This window comes from Mixophyes fleayi, chromosome 3, assembly GCF_038048845.1.
Source record: "Mixophyes fleayi isolate aMixFle1 chromosome 3, aMixFle1.hap1, whole genome shotgun sequence".
Taxonomy (NCBI): Eukaryota; Metazoa; Chordata; class Amphibia; order Anura; family Limnodynastidae; genus Mixophyes; species Mixophyes fleayi.
The window spans coordinates 300,928,089-300,953,767 of record NC_134404.1 but is presented as its reverse complement, the minus strand read 5'-3'; the positions used below and the strand labels follow the sequence as shown (position 1 = coordinate 300,953,767).

The 25,679-nt window shown below is 37.9% G+C and overlaps 1 protein-coding gene across 3 annotated transcripts in view; it reads left to right on the top strand.

Annotated features, from left to right (window-relative positions):
- The window catches only part of WDPCP (WD repeat containing planar cell polarity effector), a 249,369-nt gene that overhangs the window by 96,994 nt on the left and 126,696 nt on the right, over positions 1-25,679 (top strand). For 2 of the 3 annotated variants that reach the window (XM_075203891.1, XM_075203890.1), the window contains exons 10-11: positions 1,149-1,758; positions 16,549-16,737. In XM_075203891.1, coding sequence (XP_075059992.1) covers positions 1,149-1,758; positions 16,549-16,737 — 799 coding nt within the window. The remainder of the gene's footprint in view (positions 1-1,148; positions 1,759-16,548; positions 16,738-25,679) is intronic. The other variant, XM_075203892.1, reaches the window with a different exon arrangement.

Here is a 25,679-nt window from a genome sequence, read left to right as displayed (position 1 = left end):
AACTGTAATATTCCATGGTATTATTTATGAGGTGGCTAAGTTGTATTTTAGTGAATCTTGTATACATGATTTAATGTAGTGATGGGCAACAGTCTTTACCTGCGACCTCTAGTTCCTTCTTGTTTTATTGTCAAATTTGTTTGTTAAAAAAAATGTTTAAAATGCAGCTGATAAGTTATTACAGATAGGTGTCTCATTGCTTGACTAAATGTATCGTTTTAGCTTATTACTGAGGTTAAGGGCAATGGGAAGCCATTTTGAAGGTTAAATGGCCGCCCATGGGGCCCATGAAGTGTTATCAGGTTCTCTATGACTGATATAATATCATTAAGCTTTTCCAGGCACTGACTGACATTGTACTGCAATATGTTGTCTATTGATGTTTGTATGTTTGCTTCAGTTCATCCTATATATTTTTTGAGCATGATAGATTTGTTGCTCTTTCTTCTACATCCAGCTATGTTTCTTTTGCTATGTAAGAAACTATGGTCTTATTTACCATTTTCATACAAAAATCAACTGAGAAAGAATGTATAGCATCTCCAAGATTTCAGTATACAAATTGATTGCAGGAGCTGTAACTGTGACTTGCTATGTATATGGCAACTGTGATGTTAAATGTACTTATTATTATTATTGTATGTAATCTCTTAGGGGCATATTCAATTAGCTTTCCGGTTCGCTGTAACGCGCGTTACCACGAATCCTGCGCACTATTGCCGTTAATACGGTACCGCATTAACGCGGATTTTCGTACGCAACCCTATGGGCTGCGAACGAAAAATCCACGTTATTGCGGTAATGTGGATTAAGTTTCGTGGCTGTTCCGGCGCGATCCCGCGGACCGGAAAGCTAATTGAATATGCCCCTTAATCTTTGTATTATTTTCATGTTACCCAATGTTGGTGCACTGTATTTTCATTTTAGTTTATATATGTTATTGCTCGTGTAACCTCTAATTTTTTGACTTATCTGGGGGTATTAAGCAGCAGATTTTGCAAATCGCCGATATTCAGCGACTTTGCAGGGGAAATTTAAAATGGCAATGGCGTTCAAGGCAAATTTTTTTCTTCATAATTGATATACACAATCCTTATGTTTTATACACTTGGTTTATTTGTTTGTTTTACGTCTGTTTCTCTTTTCAGGTATTAAGCTACATCCGCACAGAGGGAGATTTGCTTGATGCTAGCTTCAGTATTACTCAGCCCTACCAGGTGTATACAGTAGAACACTCCATGAATTCAGACAAAGAACCTATGGCTGACAGCTGCATCTATGAATGTGCAAGGAACAAAATACTGTGTGCATCAGTCACTAAAATCCCCCTTAATTCCAAGCTCATAAGCTGCAGCAGGAACATTCCCGAGGACAAGCTTGTTCTCGGGTGTGAAGACTCCTCAATTATCCTATATGAATCTCATCGCAGAGTGACTCTTCTAGCTCAGGCTGATCTGTTACCTGTGCTAATTAGATGGCATCCTGCTGGATGTATATTTGTGGTGGGCAACAATCAAGGGGAACTTCAAATATTTGATATGGCCCTATCACCAATTAAAGTCCAGCTTCTGGCTGAAGACTTGGCTCCAAGAGCCACCCTACAATGCAGTAAGCACTTTGTGATGTCTGGCAGCTTGGTGGACATGAAGTGGACCTTCCCTCATACTTCAAACCAGTGTATTGACAGCGCAGATATTCATAATCTTCTGTTTCTGAGATTTCACTGTGGACCTTTAGGAGTGATTCAATTTAAACTTGGTAAGCTATGGGAGATCTTTCTTATCTGATAGAAATATATGGAACGTACAAATATTAACCATTTTTGCTGGTTGCCCATTTGCATTGACAGATGTCTCACCCCTTTACTTTTCACGCTGGATTTCAGTTTGCGGCTCGGAGCTGCGAGCTGAAATCCGGCTTAGTATTACCGTAATAACGGTAATACTTTTTCCGCGGCGGAAAATGGGAACAATTGAATATGCCCCTATTGTCTGATGCACTGAGCAATTTATTGCCTTCAGTAGATTCATGCAAGTACTGGCACATGTGTGTAATGTGCCCTGTGTATGAAACAAAGTTTTGCACATACATCTTATTTGGTAATCTCCTTCTTACTGCTCTCAAAGGGCCTGAGTCATTAAGGAGAGCAAAGCCCAAAAGAAGGAGTAAGTTTCTTTCTGGACACACCATGTTAGGGGTGCATATTAGTTTATTATTTTGCACATAAGTTAAATACTGGCTGATTTTTCATGTAGCACACAAATACTTGATAGCTTTATTTTTACATTGAAATTTAAAGTTGATCTATGACATGCCCTACCCCAACTATAAATCTGTCCCCACATATTAAATTTACTTCCCCCTCCGAAGCAACATGGTTTTTCCCAGGTGCAGAGTTACTCTTTTTTTATGCTTTGCTCTCTTTAATGACTCAGGCCCAAAGTATGTTTTATACATAGTTTACAAGGTACTTAGATAGATCAGTGAAATTAATTGAGAACAATAATAACTGTCTATGTGTCATGATGTCTGCTTAGTTGGGTATATGTTTAGAGCACAATAATATTTTGTCTGCAGAAAAAATTATAATAATGAGGCCAGAGAGTAAGGTTTGAGGTTCAAAGGCTGTCCCCAAATTACACCATTCATTAGATATTAGTTCCTGTGTTCATATACCAATTGTTCTAGTTTTAGGACTCTGTGAACGGAGACTAATGATTAAGGGATGGCTAATAAGGGGTTCATCAAAATCTGGGCAATTGTTTTGTAGACCAGTAAAAGTGGCTCAATAATTACAATGTGAAGGGTTTTCGCTTTCTAAAATCATCCAGTTGGCCTAGGAGACAGATTTTAGGATCCAGCTGCACTTTAAATTTAAATGCCTGATCTATAACCTGCAGTGCCCCTTTCCAACAGCTGTGCAACTTGGACAACACGATTTTTAGATTAATAAAGTTACCCGCATCTAGATATTTCATATACTCTGGGGTGTCTCTAAAATTCGCTCTGTAGAGTCACTGGGGGTATAATACATTTTAAAAGCAATTTGCCAAAACCTTATCCACATTCTAACATTTCTCATTAGACAGGCCTACAATATCATTCCCCAATTTTTCCCTGTTTGCCAAATCTGCCTTTTAAATATTTTGCATAATAGAACTCTATGTAGGTTACAAATAAACGTATTTATGTTATCAAAGTATAATTGATGTAGAATAGTGATGCTCTAGTTATTGCAACTCTTTATTTCCTCTAGTTTAGCAACGTAAGAAAGATGAGAACAATTTCAAAGTGGGCTGAAGATGGTATGAGGCGATATAGATGGCAAATTCTTGCATTTATCGCAGCCTTGTATACTAAGAGTGTAAATGGCTAACTTGATGACTGTACCTTTCTGCAAGAATGACATTATCCCTTGGGTCCTAAGTACCAGGCCAGAACTCTTGGGCAGACGGCACAAGATAATTTGTAAACCAAATAAGCAGATAGTGCATCTAGCTAGCTACAAGATATATAAAGGGGCTATTATCTGGCAAACCACCATGGTTCCACCTCTCTAAATAGGCACTCTGAATAGGACATTGCGTCAAGTTAATAGCAGTATCGATTACAATATTGGCACTTAGCTTGAAAATGTTACAAAGACTATGCATATTGTTTCTAAAATAACAATTTCATCTACATACATTGCTACCTTTCCTTGCCAGGAACCATATGCTGAACCTTTAATGGCACTGGACCATCTAGTGAGTATAACAAGAGGCTCTAGTCTACACTACTATATGAGATAACCATGTCAGGCAGAAGGAGTCAGATAAGTAGTCATCTATACTGACCTGGGACCTTGAATGGATTTGTAACTATTTTGAAGTTTAGCCCACATTTCAAACCTATGTTCCACAGATGCACTAACTCCACTAAATGGATTGTTTTTGCAGCATCCAGGGATAGGACGGCTTTGTTACCCATATTAGTAGACATCATATATAATTTTAGAAAAAGGTGCCTACTGTTTATAGCAACTCTGGGTAAAACCAAACTGGTCACTGTGCACAACAAAGAAATGGCCAAAACTGTTGCATGTACTTTTATGTCAGATTTAATAAAGAAAATGTAAAAGTAAAGCCCCCTCAAGTGTGTACAATTAGTGATCCAGTATATTCTCCCTATATAGTCTGTATATCTCCATAGGGAGACCTTGGCACTCTACAATAAGATTTTGACTTAACTGCAATCTTAAACTCCACCACAGGGAAGGGTATACCATTTAAAATTGACTCCCAAGTTTGCCACATTGTATTGCATCCTCGATGATACAAGTTGTAAAATACAGTAATTTCCTCCTCAATGTCATCAAGGCCAAAACCAGCCTGCTCCATGCCCAGATATCCATTCATGTGCTTATCCTTCAATTCTTAGATGAAACTGCCCTACCTAAACTAATCTGGCACTAATGCTCCAAGTGTCATTCCAACCATCACAGGGCCAGATATCACTGCACGCAACTGGGGTACAGGAGACATAGAATGGTAACGTTGCCCAGCATGGCTCACCTTGAAAGAGAAGTGAGTGCCGGCAGGTTGAAGTTAAGCCTTTAGCTAACCACACCTATGGCCAGGTCACACACCTGCATGGTTTAGTGGATGGAATTATTTTACCCAGTGCTTAAGAGTAACCGTGTATTTTACTAATTATACTCACATTTTGGATAGGACTTTCATATCACTTCCTACCATTTAATTTATTTTATAATCTTGTAACATTAACTGTAGAAACATTTTTGCTGAATTGAAATGCAGTTTGTCTATTATGAATTCAAATCTGAATGACAGCAACATGAAATATTTAGTAATTAATAGCTTCTACAGTACTATAGTCATTAGAAATACCAGTCTGCTTTCTGAGTCAGTGTTGTGTTATTTCACTAGGCTTTAAGTCAACACAGAATTCGACATAGAAATAAAACCAAATGTGCTACAAATTGTCAATGATACTGACCAGCATAAAACAGCCAGATATACAGGCAGAAAAGGTTTAAGACAATCATTTCTTATTACTGAATAAAAATGACTTTCTTTCTGTAAACTCTGGACTTATCATGAGGTTCATTTTACCCTTATTGTGTAATAAATTAATACTTGCTTTTTTTTTTTTTTTTTTTTTTTTTTTAGTGAGCTGGATAATTCTTAAAATGTAAATAAATCCAAAAGGGATAATAATAGTTGTATAACTTTTTATATATGTGAGAGGTATCTAATGCTGATTTGTACACTCTAATCTTGGGCTGAATTGTGTGTTTAAATTCATGTTTATTGAAAGCTCATAATAAAATAAAGAAATATAATCAGTGTTGTCATCAGATATATTGCAAAGCTTTCCCTTTTCATAGTTAATAATAAAGAAGTATAAAGATAAATAAAAATGGAATGAGGGGAGAAGGGGGGAATGGAGGAGGTTTTTTCAGTATTAATAGAGATATAGTCATCTTGTGAGTTTGTTGGTTATTACGAAGGATGTTAAGTATATGTGTTAAATATATATTTAATCGTCTTTATTTGTCACAAACATGTAATACCAGTCCATTGTCTTGTATTCTAACCAGAAGAACCAAGTTGTAGTAAATTCTGAAATTTTCTCATTTGTAGAGGAAAGTAAATCATCTATTAACATATAGTAGTCTATTTGGGATTTCCAGTCTTTAAGTGTTGGAGGGTAGGAACATTTCCATCAGGTAGGGATTACAGCCTCGCCTGCATTGCTTAGATGCCATAGCAGTGATTTTTTTTAAATTGTTTATTGGAATTTTAAACAAGTTAATGAGACAGAAGAGAGGATCTAAGGGGCTTCGTAATTTAGAATGGTCTTAGTGATATATAAAACATCTAACCAAAATTTTTGAATAGTGGGACAATCCCACCATAAATATCTGCCTACAGCATTAGAGCATCGCCAACATACATTGGAGGTAATCGGGTATATTATATATATAAGTCAATTAGGATGTCTGTACAAACAAGTTAATATTTTGTATTGTGTCTCTGTTATAGAAGTGGTAATGGAGCGTATATGTGTGATTTTGAAAACTTTCTGCCACTCTTTTGGAGAAATGTTTCTATGTAAATCTTGTTCCTAACGTTTAGTGAAATGAAGTGTTTGAAATAAATTTTCAATAATAAGTCTATATATAATTGAAATTGTATGGCTTGGTTTAGAAACAGATGTACACAGGGTTTCAAAATCAGCGAGTTCTCTATATACTAGTTGGGTTCGTTTAGCTGATTGTAAAAAAAAAAAAGGCAAATTTGTAAGAATTCCCATAAATCAGTTTTGGGTATATCCCATTTATATTGGATCAGTAAGTGGACGGACGCCTTTCATATCCATCAGCCGTCCCAAGCTAAGGAGACTCCAGTTTGATACAAAGGAAGGTGAGTACCTGGAAGAAAATCCTGATTTGCTAAGAAGGAGGTAAGTGGGGACATTTTAGAATAGGTATATGGCTGAATTGGTTCTTTAAAGGTTAACTCCACTTTTGAAAAGTGGATCTCAAATATTATCAGTAAATTCATGCATTATGCTTACGGAATTTACCCTTGTGTAAGTTATGAAAGGAAGACACTCTTAAGAAAGGGAGTCACTCTTAAAGGGTGTAGCTCTTTTTCCTAGAGGAACTTATTTTGTTTTAATGCATTTTTTAGTGGAAAATGAACGGAAGACGACGTTATGTAGTTAAATATCATTCCCTAAAGTGTGGAATATATAGAAAGACGTTGTCATGTCTGCTTGTCAGGTTCTGAAAGAAGAGTGTAGAAAAACTTTATGGGGTTCATAAATTCTGACGTAAGCACCTTTTCAAGTGATTAGAAGGTTTGCAGAAGGGGAGAAATGTAAAGATAATAATGAATGTGTTGTTAGGCTAGGTACACACTTCAGAGTTTTTCGACAGTCATGTTATCTATAACGATTGTACCTACGATTGAAGGTCTGATTGGTCGGGCGATTCATGCGTACACACTAGACACGGTTTACCTTCAGATCTGTGCTCTAGTCGTTTAGAGAATGACAGTACAATATTTATTTATTCATTCATTCATTCCTGTCACACTGATGAAAACCGCCTTGTTATAGCTATCCACATGTCAAAACGAGTTTCGTTAGCTTCTGTGACTCTGAAACTAAATATTCTCAGAACGAATTATTCCATCTTTAGTCACCAGGACATGTTCATTGCCAGCATCGGCTGAAAAGATCATGACTCTGTAAACTATGGAGATTGTGATCATGAGTCTATACACACTACATGATCGGAAGGTGATTGGAACAAGATTATTAAACAGGACGACAAACCAAATGAATCGACAATTGGCACTTTGGAACGACTGTCATTCATCGTGTAAGTATACACACTGACTCGATATCTGACTGAACGGTCGTGTATCGACTGATTGGCCCATTGATTGGCTGAAAACCTCCAGTGTGTACCTAGCTTTAAAGTAAGACTTAGATGAGAAAGGGATGAGAAAGATAAGAAGAAAGGAAAGAGGAAAGATACCTTTTACAGATAAAATTACAGATAGTTCTTTTTTACTTTATAGAAAGTGAGGAATTCTTAAATGTCATTAGATCTACCATAAAGCAAGAAGATATTAACGAAGTCGGGTACAAACAGCTACGAATGTTTAGAGGCCTGGAGTAAAGAAAGTAGAGTCTCTTTCCCATCTGTAAAGATGACAAATATTGGAATACGTATACCATAAGGTATATGTTCCCTTTTCGAGGATACAAGGGCCCTGAAAGATAACAGTCCTTATCAAAGGGGATTAAAGCCATGCTATTTTGGGCTCTTGACAGACCTCATAATCCTCAAATTCATAGTAAAAGTAATGGTCTCCTTAAGAGAACATTTAATTATGACCATGGAAAAACTCTTAATTGTGGCAGAGACAGAAGCCTTGTTACAATGGAAATTGGAGGTAGTCAAGAATATTCTGTCTCGGTTAGGTTGAATGATCAATTGGAAAACGTCTGAACTTTAACCAGCTCAAAGGAAGATATTTTTGGGAGTTCTTATATACCCAGTACAGGAAAAGTTTCACCTGTTGGATGAGAAAAGTCAAAAGATATTTAAAAAAACAACATAATTTCGTAAGAAGAGCACTTGTTTCTCTATCAGGGAGGCCTTGTCTTTATTAGGTCTTATGGCAGCTGCCATACTGGACTTCCTTGGGCATATTTTCACCCAAGACCTCTTCAGATGACCAACTTATGAGTCTAAAACAAAAGTCTCTGCTTTGGACACATTCATGAATGTCTCATCAAAACTTAATACAGGTCTGGAATGGCTGAAGAACAAAAGTTATTTTAATTAAGGCCTGTCTTGTACAGTAGAGAATGTTGTGATAATTACTATAGATGCCAGTGCCTGTGGCTGGGATACCCATAGAGAGAACTTCTTAATTCAGGAATCTGGATAACAAATCAGAAGGAACTGTTGATATTCTGGAAAGCACTAAAGAGCTTCAGGAAAAATGTGCAGAGAAACAAATCTCTGAGGATGACATATTAGAAGCCAGAAACTACACTATTATTTGTTTTTCTCTGGGATTTTCACTTGAAGGGCATAGTGAATATTCTGGCAGACTTTTTAAGAGGAAACCCCATGTACCAGGCAGACTAGTGTTTTAAACCAGCAGACAAACATCAAATGTGGGTATACTAAATTGAACCTATTTGCCAAAAGAAAAAATGCAAAGACCAGACCTTTTCCTCTTTCTAAGGGCCAGGGATTATTCGATGGGCATAGACATCCTTAACAGAGGTACGACTTTTCTTTTGCTTATTCCTTTTGGCCTGTTCCACTCATTCCCAAGGTCATCAGAAAGTTTTGACTGGAGAGGGCGGAAGTTAGTCTGAATGCCATTTAGTAGCTGTGCTCTAAAGCGTTTGGTTCTCTGTTCTGCAGTTCATGTTGGTGGATGAACCATGGGTGCTAACAAGCATTCAGGACCTAATCGTACATGGTCCAGTAACTATCTCAGATCCAAAAAATATTGAGACTAATTACATGGATCCTGAATATAGACTGTTTAAAATCAAAGGGTTTTTAGACAGAATCATTTCAACTGTGCTACAGAGCATAAAGTTGGTAATCAGAAAGATCATAATCATCAGCTATTTATATAGCGCCACTAATTCCACAGCGCTGTACAGAGAACTTGCTCACATCGTTCCCTAGTCCATTGGAGCTTACAGTCTAAATTCCCTAACATACATACATACATACATACATACATACATACACACACAGACACACACAGACTTAGGTCATTTAATAGCAGCCAATTAACCTACTAGTGTGTTTTTGGGGTGTTGGAAGAAACCGGAGCACCCGGAGGAAACCCACGCAAACACGGGGAGAACATATAAACTCCACACAGATAAGTCCACGATCGGGGATTTGAACTTATAACCCCAGTGCTGAAGATCGAAAGATCTAACCCAGTAGTTGCACTTCTGTGATGTTAAATGCAGGAAACTTTATGTATCAATAATCCTGGAATTCTTCTGCTTTAGATTGTTCATTAAGACAATTCTTTACAGGTATTGAGAGGATGAAATCATCATGAAATAAAAAATAGGGGTTTCCCTCCTTGATTTTACACCGGGTATTATCAGCGCTTATTATATTCACTTTTGAACCTGCAGGAAATTTCATCACTTTCAATCCTAAAATTTGCCTTTTTCCTGGCTGTCACATCAGCCGGTAGGGGAGATGCTTTTACTACAAGACAGCCATATCTAGCAATCCTGGAGAGCACATTTGTTTTCAGATGTGATCCAACATTTCTTTCTGAAATGGTCTCAGAATTCCACAGAGTAAGATGTCATCATTATTGTTTCATTTTGTTCAAACCCTTCCAAAGAAAAGGAGTTTTCGTTGCACATTTTTTCATTAGGGTTAAATGAACCCTGTTTATAATACATATACATTGACCCCATCCTTCCCACTCTGCTACTTCTCCAAATTTATTAAGGGATTTTACAGTGCATTACATTTATTTGATATTGCATTAGATAAAAACACAGCTAAAATTAATAGATTTAAATTGCTATACCAAACCTTTACCAGTCCTATAAAATACCTTCCCTTTATACCTTTATAGCTGGACGCATTTTGTGATTTCAGGCCTCAAGCTTAGATTTCTCCCTCCCTTGCGACACCACTCACAGCAGTTTTTGTTAATAAAAAAAAAACGAGGTCGGTGACTTTGCTTTCTCCAGCACATTTGTGTTCTCACTCAGGCCAGAATTCTCACAGTGCAGGGATTTAGAGGCCTTCCAGCTAATTGCCATCTTGTAAATTTAATTGGACTGCCTCCCTAGACGCTGTTCTTAAATCAATTAGGCTACAAGTTGGCTGTCACCTCTTTCTCCCAAGAAGTGCACTATCCAAGAGAGGTCAAGCATCTAAAGGGGGAAAAGATGTTTCACCTCAACCATTGAGAATTGTCATGTTTTAAAATTCATTGTTTGCATTTAAATTAAGTATTTTCTGACAGTGAAAGATTGCAGTGTTTCCCCTTCGTTTCATTATTTCAGCCAGAATATACTTATATGGGATCGTTACTGATTTTTGGTTACTGTCTCCTCTGTGTTACTCTAATAAGGTTAAGCAGTGTTCTGACCGGACTGTCCTTGTTAATGAGATCAATTGACTTCTGGGGATGCATCTGCTGATAAATAATAAATCCCTTCCTTATTATTTTTACAAACCTTGTGGTTCTTGTCTTTGCCAACGAGAGCAAGCACCATGAACAACTAAACTACAACTAAAACCCGTGTCTGTGACTATTAGACAAATGTGATGTAATTTGTAATGTCATTTTATGTACAACAAATTGTTGTTTTATGGCTGAATGTTCAACGTTCCTCAACAATAATTCAACCCCCCCCCTGTTATAATACATTATGTAATATGGATATGTTATCATTTTCTTCATTGAAAAAAAATATTGTTTATATGTATAGTATGGTGTTTTTGTGTCCAAAAACATACTAGTAGATTAATTGGCTGCTAACTAAAATTTACCTTAGTCTCTCTCGGTCTGTGTATGTGTTAGGGAATTTAGACTGTAAGCTCCAATGGGGCAGGGACTGATGAATGAGTTCTCTGTACAGCGCTGCGGAATTAATGGCGCTATATAAATAGCTGATGATGATTATTTTCTGACACAGATGTTTCAATGTTATTAGGTATAGTATATTCATTTATTTAATGTTTTAGGATGCAAAACCATACCCCTGCAGCATTTTTCATTTTATTCAGATGTACCCACTTGCTGCCTAATGTATACCAAGGTGTATACCTAGGTGTATGCCCACTTAGTGGTTTTGGGCACTGCCCCAGTAAAATCAGTTTGTTCTTACTTTTGTGGGATCACAGATCCAACTGGAAAAGCACATGTTGAGAGACTGAAAACTTCACTTTAAAGTCCTGTTACTTAGGACCACCCTCTCTATTGTTTTCAACCTTTTTTTTCCTCCTAAAATACTGCTTGCTGGAACCTCATTTATGGCTTAAATGAAGCATGAGATAGATGACACATAGGAACTGTCAATACGTCACCATCATGTATTCAATTTTTTTTCGGACATTGGTCAAATTGCACCAGGAAATACACCCTACAGTATAAAGTGTGTGTGGAAGGTGCACAAGGCGTCATATTGAGGCCTAATCTCCAAATCCATGCTAATCTGGTAATTCCTCTGTAAATGTGCTCTTTCTGCACCTTTACATTTTTTTCATTATTTAAATGTGTTTTGTTGTGTGCCTAGCCGAGATTCAGAAAGGAATGTCCCAATCTTGCTAATTTCACCCATCTGGAGATGCTAAATTTTATATGTCTGCAGATGCCACCATCTTGGCTTACAAATTATGTCTTCGCCACAGTACAGGCATACATTTTCCTGTTTTGTACATACTTCCCAACAATCCTGATTTTGGCTGGACATCCTGATTTGCAGGATGCAAAAGGGTGTGGCTTAACAAAAATTGTGTGGGTTTTAATGAGATGTCGCACTTTTGTGGGTGGGGTTTGATTGGAACGGGGACGTGGCTTTTTGTGTCCCGAATTTGGTGATTCTAAATGTTGGGAGCACATAGTACTCTTCCTATCAGTCACCTGGTTAGAAGATTTGCTTCATATAAATAACTTGTTTTAAAGTTTAATATTGACATGCTGCCATGGTAAAGGCTGGAGACAATGACTCACTGGGGGTATTCAATTGTTAGCGAGATTTTATTTTTCCCTGCCGTGTTAAAAAAAAATAAAAAAAAAAATCTCCCGTGGTTTTTTGCCGCAATAGCGACCGGTTTGAGTTAGCGCAGCGGGAAAACTCATGCAAATCAATTGAAAAAGATGGAACGCTGCCCCCGCGTGTTAAAAATTGTGTTTACTAGATTTTAGGGGAGTGAAGGCAGAGCTGGATTAAGGCTTTGGGGGGCCCGGGGCACTTAAGACATACTTGCCAACTCTCCCGGAAAGTCCCGGAGACTCTCGAAATTCGGGTCAGTCTCCCGGGCGAGCTGGCATTTCTCCTGCATCCCAGGTTTCACCGAGAATCGCGTCATTTGACGCGATTCTCGGTGAGTCACGCCATTTTAAAGGGCGGGAGGGGGCAGGGCGAGTCCAAACGCGGCATTTTGGCCCCGCCCCCTCTCCTGGAAACTTGTTGGCAAGTATGACTTAAGAAAGGGGGGCCCCCAAGATCTAAAGTTAAGGGCATAGTGACACATCCTGCATTACATCACCTACAGCCCACAGTATGATACTTACAGCTCTCCCAGAGGGCTCGCCTAGGTTGTCTGCATAAGAAAAATCATTGTTTCCACAAACTAAAATACTGTACATGAAAACAATCATCAAAACACCACATTAAAATTGGTATTCACACCACACATTAAAACTAGCAATGATACCGCATATTAAAAATACCATTGATAATGCACATTAAAACTAGCAATGATATCACACATTAAAACTAACATAAAAAATAAACATTTATAACATAACGCCAATTTTGACTATATATATATATATATATATATATATATATATATATATATATATATATAGTACTACAATTTTATTCAATATTTATTCAAAATTGCTAATGGGTGTGTTGATGCACCCTCCTACAGACAAAAAAACCTGCATTGTTGTGTACACCATTGAACGGTCACCAAAAATTAGGATTGTCCCACTAGAATCACAACATTTCACAGACTCTCTCCTACCTATTCTTCTCACTTTCACCACCTGTGCTGCAGGTTTCTTTAGTTGCGGCTTGTCTGGATCCTGGAATGTTGGAGGACCTATTTGGAAAAAAAATGGGTACATTTAGAAAATTACAGCCAGCCCCGGCGTTAAATAAATACCACCCACGATCAATAATTAGGCCTTCCTCCAGCCCCAACATTAAAATAATACTATTCATATTTAATAAATAAACCTATTTCCCTCCCTACAAACAGCCCCAGCAATAAATTAATAGTATTTACATTTCAGAAATATACTTATTTCCCGAACCTGTCACTGCCATTAAATAATTCATAGGCACATTTAATAGAGACCTCATTCTCCCCAAACTCACCCCCAAACCCCCCTATCTTAAATTAATAGTCCCCACTATTGTGACTCTCTTCTCCCCTTTTTCCTTATACTGTGCCTCTCTCCCGCACTTTTTCCTCATACTGTGCCTGTCTCCCCATTTTTCCTCAATCTGTGCCTCTCCCCCCCCTTTTTCCTTACTGTGACTCTCTCCCCCCTTATTCCTTAGTGTGCCTCTCTCCCCTTTTTCCTTACTGTGACTCTCTCCCCCCTTATTCCTTAGTGTGCCTCTCTCCCCTTTTTCCTTACTGTGCCTCTCTCCACCCCTTTTTCCTTACTGTGCCTCTCTCCTCCTCTTATTCCTTACTGTGCCTCTCTCCTCCCCTTATTCCTTACTCTGCCTCTCTCCCCTTTTTCCTTACTGTGCCTCTCTCCACCCCTTTTTCCTTAATGTGCCTCTCTCCACCCCTTTTTCCTTAATGTGCCTCTCTCCACCCCTTTTTCCTTACTGTGCCTCTCTCCACCCCTTTTTCCTTACTGTGCCTCTCTCCACCCCTTATTCCTTACCGTGCCTCTCTCTCCTTTTTCCTTACTTTGCCCCTCTCCCCTTTTTCCTTACTGTGCCTCTCTCCTCTCCTTTTTTCTCATAGTGTGCCTTTCTGCTTAATTCCCTTTTTTACTTACCTTTCTATTAGCTTTTCTTTTCTTCTCCTCTCTTCTGTCTTCTGTCTTCTTGCTTCCTCTCCGCGCTGCTCTTCACTGAATGACAGGCGTGACTTGATGACATCACGCCTGTCATTCAGTGTTAACAGAGCAGAGAGGAAGGAGGGACGCTGGCGACGCGATCAGGTGAGTAAATCTATATTTATTTATTTTTGCTCCCCCCACCAACAAAGAGGAGCAGCCCAGAACCCGCCTGAAACCCCTCGACCCTCCCCCCTCCCCATGCCACTAAAAAATAACAAAACAAGTCATGGGCAGAGCTGTCAGACAGCAGAAGCAGGTTAGGTCATACGGGCGATGGGGGGGGGGTTGCTGTCAGTTAGAAACACTGGAAAGTTCACGCGGTGGCGGGGGGCCCTTGGAGAGAGGGGGGCTCCCTGTTTCCCCCCCTTAATCCGGCTATGAGTGAAGGGGCATTTTAATGCGGTCATGTAGGACACAAAAAAAAGGTTGTGCATACATTAGATTGCTTACATATCTACATTTGAGTAATTTCTTTCGTATATTTTTTAATTGAACTATTTATTACCATACAATCATCTATACCATGTCAAAACACATTACTACATTCATATTTGTACCAAAAACATACATAAATATAATTTTTAGTGATTTTTGGGAAAAAAAATGTTTCATTATTTTTTCACAAGCAAATCAACTTACACAAGTTAGGCATTAGTGATGACATGATTTCAAATACTTTTCAGAGGTTTTTTATTTTTAACACACCCCAAGGAGGTGCGAGATAAAACAGCATATTTGCCTGTTTTACCCACAGCGTTAAAAAACAATTGAATAGCTTTTAACGCAGCTGCCTCTCACACACCCTATACTTTCAATAGACCTTCTACTGGAGCGCGAGAAGACCATTTGATGGGAAAAAAAACCCCCGTAGCGTTAAAAATGGAATTGAATTGCGGGTAAAGTTAACCCGCTCGAAAATGATAAAAAAAAACAGCGTTAAAATGACTTAACATGCTAAAAAAAAAAAAATTGCTGACAATTGAATACCCCTAAATGTTGAGCAGTTGTTTCACTGTATGTGAGTAGGAGATACACGGATGGGCACAGGTGCAGGGGTGACAGCCCCTTTCACATCTTTACCCACAGTAGTTCATGTCTCCGTTCTATACAGTTATACAATTCTGATTTTAATGACTTTTTTTTTTTAAGCCAAATGGAGCGGAGTTTCATAAAATTGCTAGCATAAACATTGGTGAAGCTGTTGAAGGAAGACAGATTTTTAAATTAAGAACGAGTATTTTTTTTTACCTAACATGTATTACCCTGGCATGGAAGGTGAAGTGGCGCTATGAGCGTTTTAGCCTAGGCAGCCTAAATAGTTATTCAGGCCCTGAATACAACCCTATACAGTTCCGATTTATAAGTTGCATTTGGTTCTACTGTAAAATAGGGTCTGTAAGCACTAACGCGTCATACCTGAAGTAAGCATTTGTCTTAACAAGTCCATGTTAGAAAGAGGACTGGTCACTGACCAAAGGACACCTTGCTCAGGACATTGGTAAATATGTTAGTTGAGTAACCATCTTTAGTTACTTCTATGACTGGACAGGAGCCCAATGAACCTAGCTGTGGCCGGTGCTCCAGAGCTAGAAGCCAACGCTAAGAACTGTAGCAGTGGAGCTGATCTTTTTATTTTAAGCTATATCATTGCTTATTGCCATATTGTAGCAGTAGCAGAACCAAAATCAGAATGGGAAAGGGCTACAAAGATTGGAGATTACCTTAAAATGTTTAAAGTAAATATAATATTAGTCTAATGTATATATCCAGTTAACATTATATATCCAGTTAACAGTAGTTAAACTATTTCTTTAGATCTAAAAAAATATCTGTTTATTAGTAGTTCTAGAGCTGAAACATATGAAATAGAGTGGAGAGTTGCTCCAACTAAAGCAGGTGTTCCCGGGCAGCCTGAAGTTGGAACTGTATCTTGTCTCTTGTGTGATTAGTACAGCCATAATTATATTTTGAATATATTTATACTATAACTGCATACTTGTGGTTTGTATGCTGTGGAAACAAAAGTTTTTTGAAGACCTATTGGCCTCCAGTTGTGGAGCCTTATTTTACTGTCCAGAGACTAAGGTTGCACACAGTCATAGCAGTTGGTAAAGTTATGCTGATGGCTGAGTATTAGGAGGAGAAATTATACAATGTATTGCTAACACTGCCTGTGCTTTTGTTCTGAAAGGTGCTGTATCCAGAGGACAATTGGGCCCTGTGGAGATCATCTCTCAGTACCTCCGCTACGATGAAGTAGAGGAAGCCATCGCTGTACTGAGCTGTATGAGCTGGAATACTGCAGGACCACAGTGCTACATATGTATGAGTGCCATTGTAAACCAGCTATTAAGGCAGAAGCTCACCCCAGAAAAAGAAGGTTTGATATTGTATTTATTTCAAATCCAGTCTATTTGTAATATAGTTCTTTTTGAACAAACTCCTAATAATCATCATCATCATCATCAGCTATTTATATAGCGCTACTAATTCCGCAGTGCTGTACAGAGAACTCACTCACATCAGTCCCTGCCCCATAGGAGCTTACAATCTAAATTCACTAACACACACACAGACTAGGGTCAATTTGATAGCAGCCAATTAACCTACCAGTATGTTTTTTGAATGTGGGAGGAAACCGGAGCACCCGTAGGAAACCCACGCAAACACAGGGAGAACATACAAACTCCAGACAGATAAGGCCATGGTCGGGAATTGAACTCATGGCCCCAGTGCTGTGAGGCACAAGTGCTAACCACTGAGCCACTGTGCTGCCCGTAATAATGCATGTCTTTATCATTTATAACAATATTGATCCTGTACATTAGGTTGTGTTTTAATATTACTGTGAACAACAAAGCTGCGAGGATACTCGCCTGCGGTATGAATGGTGACCTTGTGCTATAAATGTGCGCTTGCGCCCATTGGTACATGTAGGTGCACAGCGAGATTTCATGCTGCAGGGCAAAATATTCAAATGCACTTCAAGAGAGGAATGATTGCACATTTGTTAGGGCATTTCCACCAAACGCCTGAGAAAGCGACTTTTACACATCTTCAGAAGTGACAGAGATTGGGCATCAGCCTATACTTTGCATGGGACACATTAAGCGTCATGTCCAGCGACACTTCTATATGGGAACCTTTTCCAAAAGAGGAAAGTGAATGAATAGTCAAGTACTGCAGACACATGGGCATGGTCTTGTGTATTTTGTGACACATTATGCATATTGTGTGCAATAGTGCCATATTTCTTACATTTCTGATTAGTGAAATTGTGACTTAAGGAGCCCTGCTTGACCACCACTGGTCACCGGTCCTTTTTTTCTTTCTTTTTTTTTTAATCAAAGTACTTAACTTTGCATTAAGAATATGAATAAGGAAATAGAAAAAGGTGGATCAAACTAAAGTAATCTAGTTAGGGAGGTTTTAAAAGTTGCTTAGGTAGTGCCTATAAAGAAGATACTATCAATACTAAGCTAGAGACTCAGGAGATCTTCTTGTATGTGGGCGCTCTGCTCAGTGGTCCCTGATTTTACTATTATTTCTGCAGTATTAAATGAGTTTGATAACACTATTTCTAGACGTGACTGTTTACTGCTGTGTATCCAGGCATGCTCAGGTCATGTGAAACATCATTGTAACACCTTGTACATGTCTCCAAATAGCCCTGTTTTAGGAGTGGTTGACATTATGTGTAGTAAATTAATTTGGACCATTACCTGGTATAGGCTACCATAATATTGGGTATCTGTTCTAATTTATCTTTCAGCTGCTTATCCGTTAGAGGTGCCAACATCACACTCTGGTGGGCTCCTAGTTTGAGTATCTAATGTTTCTAGTAAAGTACTGCTGAGAGAGAGCCGTCCTAAGGACTCCAGTTCTTCCAGAGTACAGTCAGAGCAGCCAATACAAAGTACAAGGAACTAACTTTTGTGATTGCCGTCAAGGCAGCTGGTTAGAGCCATAAGCACATATTGCTTAGCTTGGGTGTTTTATTTACTGTCACCAAGCATGTTGAAGAGCCAATGTTTGGCTATTTCACATTTAGCTTTTCCTATATGTGCAAAGAATCATTTAAATATAAGTTTGTTCCGGCTCTGTGCAATAAGCCTTGCATAATGTGCCTCAAATTATTTACTATTTCAATTAGACCACCAAATTTGTGAGATTTTCTTTTTCCACATGGATCCAATCTAATTTGATTGAACAATGCTGTTCATGTTGTTGCATAATGCACATAAAAACATGCATAGTGACACAAGTCTATACATGGATACTCTCTATGTTTGTGTCCTGTAGCATCAGCAGTACATCACTCCAGTTAGTCTTATATTCACTACGTCTGATACAGACCCATTGACAGGGTCATATTCAATTAGGATTCGCGCCCGCGATTACGCACGGCTGCGCATGTAAAGTGTCATTACAGTACTGCAACAGCAGATTTTTCGGTACCTGGGCCCATGCTTCCACGCGTATTCGCGGCCATAAATCCTAATTGAATATGTCCCTTAGTCTTAAACATGTCAGTTGTGCATCTATTTACTATTTACAGCAATCACACATATATTTTCTTTTTTGAAAGTTGTGTACCTCTGTAGCATCCCTCATATAACTCTGTTTTCGCTTTGCAAAATTGTTTGGTTCAGGACAGTTAAATGGCTCACACAGCAAAAAAACTGTCTCGCACATGGAATGCTTTGGTTTCTGCTTCTCAGCAGAGAGTAACCTGATCTCTCAGTGAGAGCCAGTCAGTCACAGAGCTTCTGGTGATAGCTGACAGTGGTTGTCATGGTAATCACATGACACTGAGCAAACTAAATCTTTAATCACAGCTCAAATGAAAAATGAACAAAACAATGTCTCTTCTTACAGGTAACCAGAGTGATTTATGTAAAAACAACACCACACGCTTCATTTTTTTAGGTGGTTACAGCTTTAATTCTGCATATGAAATACTCTGATGTTAACACATCTTGGGATGGGGAATTTTTTTTAATTATCTATAATTAGTGTTAATGAAAAGGACATAGTCAGATTGGAGCAAATGACTGCCGTTATCTAGAAGGCTGTTTTTCCTTATCAAAGACCCTTAGTTAATTACTTAATAATAACTTGTACATGAAATGAGAATAACAAAAGTGATAATAACATTTCAGTATGTTTATAGATGACCAAAATATAGTCTGCAAATATGCAGTGTGTATAATATAAGGAACACATTTAAACATTTATTTCGTAGTTATTATTCCACTGCTTCTAAATGTTCATTTCCAATGTAGTAATGCCAGGAATATTGCAATGCAAAAGACTGAGCATATCTGAAAAGGGTAATATTTATATATTTATTCTATTCTCTATAATTTGTATCTTTACTGGTCAAGCTGGTAGAATACTGATGTCCTCTAAATACAATTAATAACTGACACATAATATAAATAACTGGAAAAAGAGGTAACAAAGAGCTGAGTTGAATTGGGGTTCACTATGTAGTTTGTTATAACTCGTTCATTATTCATTAAACCAGAACACTGATAGTATTAACACATAACTTTTATTAATTCAATTAAAACAATCTAAAATTGCAGCAAAATATAATGTGAAATGTGTGTAATAAAGTGATTAATAAAATTGCTGCATATGACTCTTTATTAATGACTTGTTTATAAGGTAACGGATTTTGGGAAAGTTCAATAATAATTCCCACTTTCTTGCTAGAATACCTAATAGATGATTAAATTAATGCTATGATATATATAGAGAGAGAGGTTGACCATTATGTCTCCCTTATAGTCTATTAATCTGTTATAGGATGCCACATAATTTAAACGTACTTAATTTGGTGACAAATTTCTATAGAATTATTGAAGATTGCAAGTATCCCGTGCCTCCTAAAATAGTACTATTATAAACTATCATAGGTAATTATTAGCTGCTCCCAAAACTGATGTACAGACTCATAGGCCGATAAAGTATTTGGTCATAAATATAAATTCAGATGACAGAGAGCGTATTGCTGGCTACCTAACGGAGGTCTAACTCGGGGTTTGGAAAGTGTCAACCTGCATAGCTATCATCTATTGGTATAAGTCTAGGCTAAAACGTCTGTATATCAAAAGTAATAGTCATATTCAGCAGCAACTAATTGTTTGGGAGCAGCTAATAATTACCTATACATTTAGAGACGGCGGTATGGACATTTAGAGGCGGCGGTATGGACATTTAGAGGCGGCGGTATGGACATTTAGAGACGGCGGTATGGACATTTAGAGGCGGCGGTATGGACATTTAGAGGCGGCGGTATGGACATTTAGAGACGGCGGTATGGACATTTAGAGGCGGCGGTATGGACATTTAGAGGCGGCGGTATGGACATTTAGAGACGGCGGTATGGACATTTAGAGACGGCGGTACGGACATTTAGAGGCGGAGGTACGGACATTTAGAGACGGCGGTACGGACATTTAGAGACGGCGGTACGGACATTCAGAGGCGGCGGTACGGACATTCAGAGACGGCGGTACGGACATTTAGAGACGGCGGTATGGACATTTAGAGGCGGCGGTATGGACATTTAGAGGCGGCGGTATGGACATTTAGAGGCGGCGGTATGGACATTTAGAGGCGGCGGTACGGACATTTAGAGGCAGCGGTACGGACATTTAGAGACGGCGGTACGGACATTTAAAGACGGCGGTACGGACATTTAGAGACGGCGGTATGGACATTTAGGGACGGCGGTATTAAAAATGTCATGGAAATGTAAGTGAATGGAATTTGATAGTTTTACAATGATGGCATACCACCGTATACACCCCCACTTCAACCACTGGTGTAGACAAGTATTCACATAACTTATGAGGTACATATGATAATGCGCTCCCTACTGTTTAATTTTAGTATATTAGAAGTCACCAAGGAGCAGTTTGATATATAAACATGAAGCTTATAAGTAAACTGTTTTTGTACAAGCCAAGGAAATCCAACTTCATAGTCTCATATCAAAACATAGATATACATTATTCCTTATTGTATTTGATTAGTAGATTAACAAAGATAATAAATATTTAATTTTTTTTATTAATTATGTTTTGACTTAATGGTTTCTAGTTTTTTTTATAGTTTTGAGATAAAGAAAAACAGTGCTTTGTGGCAGCCTGTACGTGCGGTTAGTCTGGTGACTATACTTAGGACCGCCTGGGTCTATTGTGTAGGATGTAATCTCTGTCTGCGGTAACTAAAACGGAATCATTTGAATGAAGTAGACAAGTGGTAGGAAAGATCCTGTTTGAACTGAAAAACATGTCTTTGTTTATATATTTTTGGTGTGTCTCACTAAGAATTAAATATATTGATGACATTATTTGTCACCAAATATATAGACATAATTCACAGTTGTTTATACAAGTTTTCTTACTGTTTATGTAACATTGGTCCTCTCAGACTAATTTGGTTAGCTTATTTAGTTATTTTTGACCAAACTGGCCAACCATAGTACAGTGTGGATGGCCAAATCAGTACGTACACAATACTTATATCAATAGTACCACAGCACTCACAGATCCTTCTCAGTAATACTCCCCAATATTGTTATTGCGTGGAGAAAGGGAAAAGGAAAATGAAAACCCACTTATAGCATTTTGCAAATATAAATGGGCTTATATGTTTTCAGTTGTAGACGTTCTTTATTAGGACCAGTTTTTTTTTGTAGTGTTTTTTTATTTAGCAGAACCATAATATTTGACTATTTAGATGACATTTTAATTTAGACAAAATACATTTCAATTATGCAAAACAGACTCCCAGGTCTTCAATACTGATTTTCTTAAATTGGAAAAGACTGGTCCTTGGTGTACCCAATGGCGTAATTGACCTTTGTATAGACAACTAAACGATCCATGATCCCTTTACACCATGCAGCCTAGGAGACTCAGTGTGATACTTTACTGTATTGCCAGGTGCTGATAGCAGATCTCTAACGGAGGTCTGAATGATGTCCCCTACTGTGGCTCCCAAGCACCTCCTAGACCAGTAGCTTGTCCTAATGCGCAAAATGTATCGGAGACAAAGCAACTTACATTTCATACAGTAATGTCTTGTTTGCGCTTTACAATACATGTGATGGTATAATAATGAGAGGTTGTCACAACTTTTATTTTAATATTCCATTTAAACATAATTGCCCTTTTGAAATAAATTGCATTTTGTATAGCAGAAAGTATGCCATTAAAAACCAGTTTAACAAAATGTTTGCTAGTCAATGTTAATTCCCACTGTGTTCCTTAAACCACTGTTATTGCTGTATGCTTATTACAAAGATGATAGCTCCATGGCACCAATAGGGGCTTCAAATGCAAACGCATTTGTTTTCACTGCCGAGTTATTATGTCTGAATCTAACAATTTTGAAATGCATGGTAATTTGTTTTCCTTTTTATTAGTGGAACCTAGTGAGCCCTTTTTATTTAGAAGGATGTGATAGTTATCTTTGAGATCTCTCCTCCGTCAGCTTCAAGCTGAGTTTTCTAATGAATCTGTAACTATAGAAGTAGTGATTCTTATTCCATGTAGGTCAGAACATTCAACGGCACAAAACATGCTGTCAAGAAAACAGCAAAGGCAAGGGAGCCAGCCTTGTTTTCCAGAAGTAAAGAACCACTGTATACCATTCACTTTTAATCTAAATTGACTGCTGCTTTGGTAAAACAGAACATAACACTGGAGTTCAGCTGGTCTTACTGTTTACGTGCACTGTTTGGTGCTGACAATTGCTAATTTATCACATACTTGACTTTGTACTAAGCTGTGTTAGGTTTTTGTTTCTGTGTCTAGATTTAACGTTCCATGATTAGAATACTTGTTTTTATTATTTGTGTTTTTGCCATTTTAGCTTTATTGTGTTTGCTGTACTGGAAGAGTTTGTTGCATGATCTGATCACCCCTCAACGCTAATCACAATGTTCGTTCTGAACCATTTGTCTTTACGCACAATGTGCAGCTAAACCTATGTGAAGATGCCGTTTTCTTAGAGCTCCGTTTCTACTTTGCCAACTGTCCCTGGTAACCTCTCGTACTGACCGTGGTGCCGAACAGCAGAATAAGCGTGATATACATGGAAAGGTTTACTTGGGAGGTGGACACTGGCCAACAGTGGTTGGACACTTGCAGAGAATCTTTGTGCTCTAGCCATAAACATATACATCTTACCAATCCTATATAAAAGTCTGACTATAGCAGGTCTAGGGCATTCTAAAACATAGACTAGAGTCTAGGCTATGTATCAGAAGACCATAGACAAAATACCAATGTGGTAAATAAATAAAAGGTGAAAGTAATTAATAGTAGCTCCTCTTATGTCACACAAAGTGAGCAGAAGGTCCCTAGGAGGAGCCAGCTCACTTGCTTGGATGATGTGTAACCTCTACCTTACACTCAGTTGGTTAGGTTATTGTCAGTTGTAATTGATGTAGCAAGTATATAACAGTAAAAGGTTTGTTTATTCACATATTATCTTAGTAGTAGTGATCAACCTTTCTGAGCAGTGCAACTGCAGATAAGAAATTGATTTTGTATAAATTGTATTTACTGGTTACTGTGAAAATACTTATAATGTATGTTTGAAAGAGTCATACTTGTATAGTACCCTGAATCTCATTGTTTGCTCTATCCGATCCTTGGCCAGGCATGTCTTAGTCCTGTGTCTTTGCACCCAAAATGTCACCTGTAAAGAATTCTAAATATTTTTATGACGTCTTTATTATTACCTGCTATTACTTTAAAAACTCTTTGGAACTTAATTTCTGACCAATGATATGTTTCCAGTAAGGGTTAAATTAAAGCCTCCGTTGGTCATGGCTGGACCTCAAGAAAGAACATACTGCATTTACCATGTTCTGATCTCCTTGTGTTCTTCGATTATACATTTCTGTCTGTTTTTTAGTGTAAGCACACCTCATTTCATTAAGGTATGGAGCAGTTGCGCACCCCAAGTTAACTGTGACAGACAGGCATGCACTAATGTGTTTAGTAGTAAAGCTTGGCTCCTTCTACACCCCAAGTATCCATATTATAATCTTTGTGTGCTTGTGCATCATATTGATGAACAGATACCTGACCAGAAATTGACCCATTGCAGATGGAAGTCTTCCTCTATATTGTAAACTCATGAACACGATACATTGCTTTTAAGACATAAATACACCCAAAAAGACCTATTTTATTCCATTAAATGTGCCCGTGCTAAATAATTCATAATAATACAATAATTGTAATCCACTGTAGCCACCTATAACATTCTGAGCAACATGTCAGCTCAGAGTGGTCAAGATAATTAAGAGTAAGTAAAGACCAAATCTTAGCAAGTGACCGAGTTACTCTGAAATCAAGACCTTCCAAAAAGCCTGATATTTTGTATCTGTAAATATTTATTAAGTAAAAAATGCATGTAGATTGGGCAATCTAATATGGTTAGAAAGAGATTAAATCAAAATGATATGCACAGAATTCTACAAAATCCAGGCATTAAATATTTATTATAGTATAATGCAGCACTGTGCTGGCTACACACAAGCAAAATGTATACTCTGCACTAAGCTACACAAAAGAGAGTAGTTCACAATAGACCACATCCTGGTATAGAAATATAATGTTGTTAGCAGTCAATATGAGACAGGCTGGTTCAATGGCACTAGCAGACAAAACAACATATCCTGCAGAGTTTAAAGTTGAATGACTAGTGAGATGCAAGTATTTTAAGAGTAGCTGCCAAAATAGTAAGTCACAGGCTTTAAATCTCTTGTATCAGAAATGAGATGCATCCTCTGTTTCCTAGCAGCTATATAACAAGGCAAAAGCTGGAGATACACTTGTACAGTGTCGGACTGGGACATAAAGGGCCCACCGGGGGAATGCGGTGATAGGGGCCCATTACATTGGGGTGTGGCCAACTGCAAGAGGGGGTGTGGCCAGTCATTAAAGGGGTGTGGTCTGTCCACAGAGGACAACGTATAGCACCAAGTGTAGTCTATAAAGAAAAAGTGGACCTTGCAAATAAGGTCAATTTCACATGTATCATGTAAAGAAAATAGAGATGAAATGTGTATCAAACAATAAATAACCTTTATTTATACTGATAAACAAATGTATGATTAAATACAAAACTATACATTAGAAATAGAAAATTAAACAGCAGCTTTTAAATGAAAGCATATAAATTAACCATCAATGGTTGTAACATACAGGTATGGACATTTTTTAATTTAGTTTAACAGCCTCCCCATTAACAGTATAATTTTATGTTTACAAGTAGTGCTTTTATATT